Raw genomic sequence first — 10,579 nt, forward strand, 5'->3', positions numbered from 1 at the left:
TTCTTAAGCAGAAGGAAGTAGAAGAAGAATCGGGTTCGCCGGGTCATCCATCCGTCCATCCTTCCTGTAAACAGAGAATACCGTGAAAGAAATTGGTACGAATGCCGGGTGCTTTATATCTTCCGAATGTCAGAGTCGAGATCCATTTTGGCGTCATATTACATAAGAAATTGTTGTGACCCAAAAAGGCTGAGGTGCGAAACTAATAAAATCGTGGGTTTGCAATTTGCCAGAAAAAACGAAATTGGAAAATCGATGGAATCGCCATCCTGACGGGGCGGAGAATTTTGGATCCTACTTTCGGGAACATGTAGGTACTGAATGTAACCCGTGATGGCAACAGATAAATTCAGATGTCCAATGAGCATGATTCTTTATTTCTGGGGATGGTTCTCTTTTGAAAAACCAAGGTTGGAACTTTTCAACATCCAAAGACCTTATGTGAAAAAATTGACTATTCATCTCTTTTATTAGTTTTTTTTATGTATCTTCATCTAATTCAACAACCTAAAACATACATCTCAATGGAGCTTTTGCACTACTGAAGCAAGTGCCCCTCAAGCTATGTCAAAAGAAAAGAAAAATAGAAAGAGAAAAAGAAAAAATTGCAAAAGAATGAGAATATAAACCCATATCTTCCCCCTCCCTCCCTCCCTCCCTCCCTCCCATCTTCACCTCTCTTTGAAACCCATTAGAAAAGGGGAAAAAAGAGAGTAGAACCCAATGAAATCACGAAAAATAGGGGAGATCTCAATCGAGTAGCTGATCTGAAGGAATTTGACCAAAAATATCAGGACATGATTCCCAATTCCCCTTCTCTCTCGCCTCCCAATAGCCACCTAGGTAACGGAACGCCTCGCTTCCTTTATCCTTCGCGAACCACCGTGGCTTCCAGCCCCTCTCTTGCATATTGCGAGCCTGAAATAACACGAATTCCAAATTACTAGCCGCCCAATTGGTACAACACCGTGTGCTAACGTAACAGGACAAAGTCGTCGATCAAGTCTTGATTTGACATCTTCATTTGCTATATGGAGTGACTGGGTTATGCACAAGAAAGCAAAAGAAGTACGCAAAAACCAAGCTTCAGAATAAAAGACGAAGTTATAAGTAAACCGCAAAGGTCCGGCCCGAGTGAACTCAATCTCAAGAAACAAAGTTGAATATTTCCTCCATGACATTAATCCCATCAACCTTTCTTTTTTCTGACGCGAAGGATGTGACCCCAACCAGTTAGACAATTTGCGTTGATCAGTTTCACCTTTCCCCTCCACCCAATTACTCATGATCGAGAAAATTTATCACCAGATCCACAAAATTAAGCACCAATTTAAACAACCGCAGAGTATTGCCAACTATAGGTTATTCACTTCCACCAGAACTGGAAACCAAGATTAAAAAAGGATTACCAGTCTTTGACGTTGTTCAAGTCTCAACTTTTCAGAGTTTGCCATTTCATACTCTCCATTCTCCAAATGTCTCTGATCAGGTCTAAGCCTTGAATCTGTAGGTGGCAGCTTCTCCTGCAAATAAATGAAAAATAAGCATCATTCTGAAAGATCACACGGAACAACTATGAGCCTCATATGATTCACTAACGTCACTAAAACCCTACCTGGGTTAAAAAAAGACATCCTTACAACTAGGATGTGAGACACAGAAATAACAACAAAAATTAGAATGGTGATCTTTCAAATCAAATGTGCCTTAAGTTCCAAATAATGAGGAAGCATTTTACCTAACGATAAATATGCTTCTCCTCAATCGCCCTGATTAATTGGTAATTCTATTCCTCGGCTAGGCACCCTTACAGAGTAGAAATAATTACATCTTCTTTAGAAGTATTTCTTACTTTTTGAACAGAACAAAGCAAATATTCAGTCCCCACCCCCTTCTTTAGGTAAAGAAATCAGGGCAATTCAATTCCTAAATTCACGCAGATGAGGGAGAAACATGACACTGTTTACTACAATGCATGACCATATAATTACTAGGTGTATGAAAGGCCTTATTTGATTAAAAAAGAGATGCAATGAGAATCCAGGAACCTGCTTCTGTGCTTCACAAGTGAAAACTGCAAATATGAAACCGTTACCTTAAGTCCAGGAGTAAGCTCATTCAGTGTCATGGCGAAGTGTGTCAAGTTGTATCTGGTGGGAAATTGTGGAGGCCTGCTCCGTTTCCACAAGAGTCGGGCTTCAGATAGAGATTCAAATCCTTTGCCTTTTTCAGAACAATCACCATGCACATAATGCACGCTTTCATCCCATTTACCAAATAAAGTTGCCGCTGTCTTTCCATTTCTATCTTGGACAATGCCATGCACCTGAATTGAAAGAAAGCAACGTGTTTTTCAACATAATTGCCGCATTCATTGTTCACAGGAAACAAAAGGAAATTTATTTGAGGAAAGAAATTGCGATATTGGTTGTTCATCCACAAAATAACAAGTCTCACCAGTCCCCAGGGCCATTATTTTAAGTTATATCACAGCACAAAGTAATACCCAATCATACTGAAGGACAAATAGAGGCGCAACAAGATGGTGATTAACAATCCAAAACTTCATACAAGCATTTAGTACCTAGACAACTAGCTAATCTAGCTTCAAGTGAATAAAAGCTCAAGCATGAACAAGAAAACCAGAGATGTTTATCAACTGTGCAACAAAATGATTGAATGAGAACCTAACAACAGCAGCAAGATTTATCCTCCATTTTGAAGCAAGCAAACAGTCTTGCTGATTCAAGACCAAAAAAAAAAAAAAAAAGTCTTGCTGAGCCGATTCTTCTTACTAATTATCAAAAAGAAAAAACACAACATCCAAAGCCCATTGCTTTCAGCCACTTCTAGTGTAGAGCCTAAGGCCCTGTTTGTTAACGTTCTTTATTTCTGTTTATGAACAAAATTTATGTTTCTCGTTTCTATTCCAAATTTGTTTCAGGGAACAAAAAAAGAATAGAAACACGTTTGTTTGCGTTTTTGTTACAAATCTATTTTTTTGCTCCTAAGAACACATTTGGAATAGAAACAAGAAACAAGAAAAACGTGTTACTTGTTTCTGGAACAATTTTTCTTTCTCCTTTCTTTTTCTTCTCTTTTTTCTTTTCTTTTTGTTTTTTTCTTTGGCCGGTCGCCAGCCTCGGCCATGGCGGCGATCGGTCGTCGAGGGCCGGCGACCTCGCTAGAGCATCGCCGGCCCTTGGCGAGGTTCGGCCTTGCCTTGGTTGGGCGAGCTTGGGCTCGCCCGGATCCGGCGAGCCCGAGCTAGCCCAGCCACCGGCGAGGCTCACCGGCCTAGTGATGGCCCGGCGAGCTTGGGCTCGCCCATATCCAAGGCGAGGCCGAGCCTCGCCAGCACAAGGCAAGGTCGGGCGGGCTCGGGCTCGGGCTTGCGGATCTCGGCGAGCCCGAGCCCGCCTAGCCAAGGCGAGGCCGCCGGCCCTCATCGGCTGGTTGCCGGCCATGGCCGAGGTCGGTGACCGGCCAAAAGAAGAAAAAAAAAAAAATAAAAATATTATAAAATCATTAAAAAATTAAAATAAACAAAAAAAGAACATAAATTTACCAAGCGTGTTTCTATTATTTTTATTCCCGAAATAAGTTTATCAAACGTCTTCTTCGTTAAAAATTGTTCTCCTGGAGCGAAAATGGTTTTTTCTATTTCTGTTTCTTGGAACAATTTCTAAACAGAAACGTTACCAAACGTGCCCTAAATCACTATCTTCTAAAAGTGGGACAAAAAAACATTGAATTAAAACATGTTCTTCAGTGCTCTTTAAAGGGAATGTCTTTACAATCAACATTTTACATTTGAAGGGAGCAATCAATTCTATCACCCCCAACCCCCCTTGGGGCACCCTTCTTTTTTTTCTAAGCACTGACATCACTCTTTTCATGCAAGCATTATAGGGGAAACTACTAGGTTATGTCTGATTGTGCCAGCCAGTGAAATCATGAAAAAGCCATAGCCATGGTCGAAACAGTAGAAATGAGTAAGAGAAAACATCAATTAAAAGCCCAACTCCCAGGAACCTTTTAAAACCTCAACTTTGATGCCCCCTAGTTAAGAAACTTTTGACTCAAGATAGGAGCGCTACTAGTAAGGCTTTAAAATATAGAAAACTAAAATAAAGGAAGTCCAAAACAAGTTGAGGACGAGAGAGAGAGAGAGAAAGAAACCTGGTGAGGATTTCTGTCTATAATGGACTGTTCCTTAAATTTCAGCTTACATGAATAGCCACGATTTCCTTGTATGCGCATAGTGCCATAATGTTCGCAGTACAATTTTCCCAATATGAGATTGTATATAGATGTTGTAACCTAAAAGGAAAAATTCTTCCATGAAGAACTGAACCTGAATAATCCAAAAACCATATAATAACTGATGCTTACCTTACTCCATTGGAAAATTTCCCCGTCATCAAATTCTATAGTCAAGACACCAGTTGGGTCAAGCTGAATTGACCGGCCCCAAAATTTGCTCTTTAAATTGCTGTCTCCCCAGAATCTCCATCCAGTTCCTTCACAGTGACATGCCACTATCATGGGATGATGACTGACCTGAGACCAGAATTTGTCATAGCTTTTCGTAAGACACCATATAGAGGAAGTTCAAACTGGAGGAGAAGAATCATTAAAGTAGAGAGATTGAGCCAAGAAGAGGAGCTGTCTCAATCATCACAGAAAGATGACCTATACTTCCTCATAGTTTCTCTGCATATATAGTGAAGAAAGTGGGCAAAAGTATCATATTGTAATTGTTTATGCAACTATTGCGAGAGTGTGACTTGTTAATTGGTGCAGACATGCTTCAGATATAGAGATTCTTGAAATCCATCACAAAGATGCATCACTGAGCTTCCATATTATAAAGAAGGTACCTTCTCTGAGAAAAAACGGACTCCTTTATCAGGATAGTCAGCTTCATAGGTCTCCCCCAATAATGGATTGAATGGTTTGCAAATTCTTCCTTCAGTTGAAGCATATCCAGATATAGCAAAAGCAGCAACATTAAGAATCCTCATGAGGCTGTTACCCTGAAAAACTTGATGAAGTTTAAGAAAGGATTGGGTAAGGCACTGCTCATTAAGAATGTTATCAAGATTATGAAACTCTAAAGTTAAAAAGGTCAAGCAAAAGAGGATGTGATGTGCATAGTACATATCAATATTCGTGAAGAGGATTGACTATTTCTTAGTTTAACAGGACAATCAAGATGAGTATATCAACATCAATCAAGCCAGCCAATCAACGACCGTGATGAATTATTAAGAGAAGCCGAAAGCCCCTTATCAGAGGCATTTATATGATTTTACAGGGTAACCTTCATGGCATCTATTATACAACAAAACAACACCTCTTTCCCATGATTAACTGTAAATGATCGTATCCATGCTACCAAATCGGAGGTAACATTTCCCATCAGAAATATAGGAAGGATGCTAACTTATTGAACCACAATCATCAGTGCAAGTCAATCAATCCAACATACGTTTTTCGATCCAATATGCAGTGAAGATGGAAATCATTGTGCCGTTCTAACCAAAATGAAAAATACTAGACTTAAATCACAAACTCACCCTTCTACCCCATTCGTAGGCCTGATCAATAAGATATGAATATTCCAAATCTTCAAAACACTTCTGGAGAGACGAAAGGGGCTCATTGAAGTAAACAGGAAGACAAACTTTTGTAAGATCTTTCCCAATGTTATCCTTTATCATTGACCAGAGACTGACACCCTTCTCCTTTTCGACAGGATCAGGCAACTTCTTGCGCCGTTTGACATAAGGAAAATTTCTGCCAACGGATTTAATGGAGGGGTCAACGTCATCTTCTGAGTCAGCCCCATAAATTCCGTCATCTGAAGAGACAGATGATCTCCGGACTTCAGATCCGTTACTTTTGAAAGAGCCAGACGATAAAAAATCATGAGTATCAAAGAAAGTATGGACTTCGTCATCTGTTTCTTCTTCTGCAGCATCAACTCTTTCAGTATCAGCATCTGATTCACTTGCACTTGCTTCTGCTTCAAAAATAAATTATGATTATCAAAATACAACAAAAGGGAATCTATCATAGAAAAAAAAAAAGGAACGCAAAATATCTTGCCCATGGGTAATATCAGTAATATGTCAGTTGTATGACAGGATCCTACTATACTTTCGGAAATAGTTATTGTCATTATTGAAGCCTAACTTAACCAACATTGCAAGAATAAATTAACAAAAACCATGCTTTATGATTCCTTTCTGCCAAAAGACCAGTCACCCCGAATTTAGTTGTTACTACCTACCACTGCACTTGTCTTGCCTTGAAATGGAAGCAGCCCCATGATCGGTGTGCTGTTTCTGGCTCTCATCAACCACAGTGTTCTCCAAATCCACTTTCTCTGTCTACAAAGTTAATTTCAAAAGTCACAAGTGCTTTCCAGATGGAAAAGAATGGCAAAGAGCATATTATAAATTTAAAGAACAAAGGCCATAGATATTGATTCAGTAACATGTTGAATGGGTAAGATATCATAGGACACAAACCGAAAAATTTAAAAGATCTCACAGAATGAGGTAGCAAACCCCATGTTGAAAAATGACAACACTTTAGTCCAAACTATCCGATGAACTTGACATATAATGGCAGAAATTGATATGAGCATCTACATCACCACTGACACTGCTAGCCCAGCAACACTCTAATCTATAGTATCAAGGTCAAAATTCATAAAAACATTGCAACACGAAATGAATTCATGCTAGAGTCTTTTGAAGGCAAATATAACTAGTAATGTCCTCACTTTGATTCAAACAAACAATAATATCAAATATAAGCACCATATCTATGTATGTATTGACATAGAAAAAGTGCAAAACAGAACCCCACACAGCCCAGTTCTACAACTTTACCAATGCACTTAAGCTTACAAAGTAAGTACTTGACAGAACATAATTTCTACTAAAGCATGAACTAGCTCAACCTTAGCTCAGATTTACCAGCAAATACATCAGCTTTTTCACAATAACGAAATTATAGCAAATTCCTCAATATCAGCATGTGTGCGTGATCACGTAGGGAGAAAACACCATGAATTGAGCCCCTGTATCTGAGAAACTAGAAACTAGAGATCCCTGAAGTCTAAACTGCTAGAGGCTTATATAAGAGGGCCAAATTGCCACTTCAAGTCAACACATACAAAATAACAATTGAAAGTAGCCTTGGTAGGGTGATAGACATCTCATAACAATCGAATTGCATGACACGGACTTAAATCTTTATACTCAATTGTATTATATTAAGTCCTACATGAGAAAAGATGAAAAATGGATAAATCAATAAGGTCTGTAACTTTCCAAGAAAAATTACCGAAATTCTCTCAAAAACATTATTACGGTCATTTATTTAACAGGACCATTTCAAAGCACCACATGCAAAGTACCAGAACTGAAGCAGATCATGCAGAAGTGTCCCTTGCCAAAGTAGTTCATTCAGCAGGATTTTCGAAATGAAGGATCAGATTTCCAGTATATTGGACAAACTTAAGAACCATAAAAGAAGATGACTTATTGCTTCATTCTTACATAAACATACCTCTAATTGCCGCAAAGTGTCAGTAAGCAACCACTGCTTCTGTTTAAGCAGAAGCAGCTGGCTCTGCAGAGAAGCAAACTCACTCCTCATAATCTGTTCACTGTCCAAAATGGCTGCCTCATGCAAACCCTCTTCCTGAAGCCTCTGCCTCAACTTTTCAGTTGACACAGCCAAATTGTCCATTGGAGCCATAAGCTCACTGTTGGACATTCGTGGAAACATGTCCTTGACAGCCTGCAATGCTTCCATCCAAGTCAATCGATCTTCCCGCGTCTCTGCCCTTAGGTGAAGCCTTTTGGTTCCCGTGAAAATTGAAAACCTCTTGTCATCTGACTTACTTTCGCGGATAGATGAAACCTACCAGGACATTTTTCAGGAGGAACCCATAATTAGAGAGACCACTCCAACTCAAATGACGCCGATCAACTCGTCGACACAGTAAATTAATTGCATAATCACATGGCCTCTACCATTCGATGTTCAACAACACGAGAAAAACAGTGGAATGCTGAATACAAAAACCCAGTGTTGATTAGGAAACAGGGAGTTACTAAACCAATAGATAAAGCCGCTCAATTAGGAAGGAACGGGAAAGCAGTAAGAAAGAAAATGAACTGACAACTACCTAATCTGAATCTACTTAATTTGGCATCAGGGGACGAAAACCTATTTGCTCATCATTACGGTAGAGATCATATAAGAGAGAGTCATCGTAGACTCTCAACATAAAATTTACGCACAACGGTGTCAAATTGGATCCAAATAAGGGATGGACCATACGTTAATTAAGCTCCAGATACACAAAAGCGAATAAATATGCAGACAAGGTAAACCCACTCCTTAGTCTTGTCAGCATAAGAGTCCAACTACGTCTCACCGCGATTCTCACTGGAACGCGATCGAGACCAGTGGAACTAAGCGACACATGCAGACAAAAAAAAAAAAAAAAACAATCGCCAGATGATCGGAGAAGAAAATGCAATCGAACATGCAACTGCAAAAGAAGTAACGTCATGATGGAATCACAGGCACCGCAGTTCCGCATACCTTGAGATGAATTTCACCGAAAGGCTTACGCCGAAGCTGCGATTGACCGGGGGAAGTCCTGGAGACCCTCCTCATCGATTCTTCACCTATAACCTTCGATCCCCTCTCCGTCTCCTTGTTAACCGCGATTTTATCAGGTCCGTGTATCTTGTAGTACGACAACACGCCGTCCTGCAACACGAACCACCTCGGCCTCCAGCCTTTACCGTAATTCACCCACTTGTACAGCATTCCCGATATGCCGTTCCCCACGATGTCGTTGATCTTCACGTCGACCGCCGGCTGCTCCCTCGCCGACGGCATCCCCGCCACCCCCGCGTCCGCCGTAGGCCGCTGGCCGAGCCGGTTCTGATCGCCACAGCTGCCGTTCCGCGCGTGGCCGTGGCCATGGCCGAAGTGGTTCCCGAGCCGGACGGCCGCCGGATCGGATCTGGCGGCGGCGGAGGACATGGGGAGGCGGGAGGTGAGGGCCGGCGAGGGCTTGTGTTGATCGGAGACCGGGGAGATGCAGCAGAACGGGTTCATGGGGCCGGGGCGGCGAGATCGGGGGCGGCGGCGGCGAGGGGCTTCACCATCGAAGAAGGAGGCGGAATGCGGCGGCGGAGGACTCCGGCGGCGAACGGACGCGGGACGGCCGATCAATCGAGGATCGACATTTGACGATGGCGCCCACGCAGAGGAAGAGAGAGAGAGAGAGAGAGAGAAATGGTCGTATACGAGTTTTACGCGTGCTGGCGTGAGAAATAGAGAGAGAAAGAGAGGGAGAGTGAGTGAGGATGGAGGGCGATAATTACTATAAACTCGCAAGTGGCGGATTAAGCGCGGAGAGAGGGGAGAGGGAATTTTCCGGTGGTGGCGGTGGCGGCGGCGATGACGTGGCGGAGGCGGAGCTGAGGGGGAGAGGGGGAGCGGTGGTTGGGGCGGGCGGGTCGACCGGCGTGAGGGACTACGTGTGAGGAGGCCAGGTCGGCACACCTGGTGGGGGACGTGCCGGGCATGTCCGAATGGGCGACGCGTGGACCAGTCAGCACGTGATTAATAACCCGTGTGACGCTGCTTTGGTTTGGTCTGGTCCTCCTCCTGCTCTTCGTCTTCGTCTTCGTCTTCGTCTTCTTCTTTCGTTTTTCTAATTTAGGGAAATGCTGGCTTGGTTGAGCCCTTTTAATGTGATACGACCCGGCATATAAAATTAAAAAAAAATCGACCAAAAAATAAATGCAGAATAATTAAAAAAGAAAGATCAATATTATGAGGAACCTTGAACTCATATAATTATGACAAGTTTTTTCCCGACTAATTTTATTTGGTGTGATGCATGTATAATGTAAAAAGTAAGTACAATGATAAAATGAAATACCGGGGGAGAAACGAAGAGAAAAGAATAAAATTTATGAGAAAAATCATCCAAAAAGCCACATCACTCTTTCACTATTCACACCCAATTCATGTATAAATAAATAAAATATTAGATTTATATATGATAAATATGCATCCTTTTATTCAATTTGTATTGTTAAATTATAGCAAACCACCTAAAGAGATAATTTTTTTTTTTTTAAATTAGACAATTTGAGAGACAATTTTATTCGATAGAATAATTTCATCTTATAATTTAATTTTTTTAGAATAATTGGCCATGTTCCTATATATGATATTAAAGTAAGAGGTTCAGAATTTGAATATTTTTTTGGGGTCAACAGTGCTCCCATAAAATCTCTTATCATCAATAATCTTTTTTTTGCTAATTTCAAATTTATGCCCACTGACCTAAAGTCTCCAAAGCGTGCATTTTCCATTCCGATTCTCGAACACTCCCCCGTCTTTCGTTTACGTGCGCTCGTTAAAGAATATAGCGCTTACCATCACATGTCACGAGAGCCACCGAACATGCGCACCCATGAAGATGCAGAAGGCAAAGCGAAAAATGCTAAGAGAATACTGCGGC

At 41.3% G+C, this 10,579-nt stretch overlaps 1 protein-coding gene across 2 annotated transcripts; it reads right to left on the reverse strand.

Annotated features, from left to right (window-relative positions):
* Nucleotides 1-427: 427 nt before the first annotated feature.
* Nucleotides 428-9,561, reverse strand: LOC104450471 (oxysterol-binding protein-related protein 1C). Of its 2 annotated transcripts, none has more exons than XM_010065038.3 (10): nt 8,635-9,561; nt 7,588-7,944; nt 6,299-6,398; nt 5,583-6,031; nt 4,884-5,039; nt 4,396-4,563; nt 4,183-4,323; nt 2,096-2,326; nt 1,410-1,523; nt 428-918 (listed from the first exon to the last, which is right to left on the reverse strand). In XM_010065038.3, the coding sequence occupies exons 1-10, from the start codon at nt 9,157-9,159 to the stop codon at nt 751-753; spliced, it is 2,409 nt and encodes an 802-aa protein (XP_010063340.2). In that variant the 5' UTR covers nt 9,160-9,561; the 3' UTR covers nt 428-750. The 2 variants fall into 2 exon arrangements, with proteins under 2 accessions (XP_010063340.2, XP_010063342.2); XM_010065040.3 differs by having other exon boundaries at nt 5,583-6,028; nt 8,635-9,559.
* Between the last annotated feature and the right edge of the window lie 1,018 nt (nt 9,562-10,579).

This window comes from Eucalyptus grandis, chromosome 6 (assembly GCF_016545825.1).
Source record: "Eucalyptus grandis isolate ANBG69807.140 chromosome 6, ASM1654582v1, whole genome shotgun sequence".
In the NCBI taxonomy this organism is placed as follows: domain Eukaryota; kingdom Viridiplantae; phylum Streptophyta; class Magnoliopsida; order Myrtales; family Myrtaceae; genus Eucalyptus; species Eucalyptus grandis.

Excerpts from the sequence above, each read along its gene's own strand:
- LOC104450471 (XM_010065038.3), bottom strand. The coding sequence starts at position 9,159 with ATGAACCCGTTCTGCTGCATCTCCCCGGTCTCCGATCAACACAAGCCC. Across the intron at positions 7,945-8,634 it reads TCGGTGAAATTCATCTCAAG|GTTTCATCTATCCGCGAAAG; the intron begins GTATGCGGAACT and ends ATGTCCTGGTAG. Across the intron at positions 4,564-4,883 it reads TCCGTTTTTTCTCAGAGAAG|GTCAGTCATCATCCCATGAT; the intron begins GTACCTTCTTTA and ends TTCTGGTCTCAG.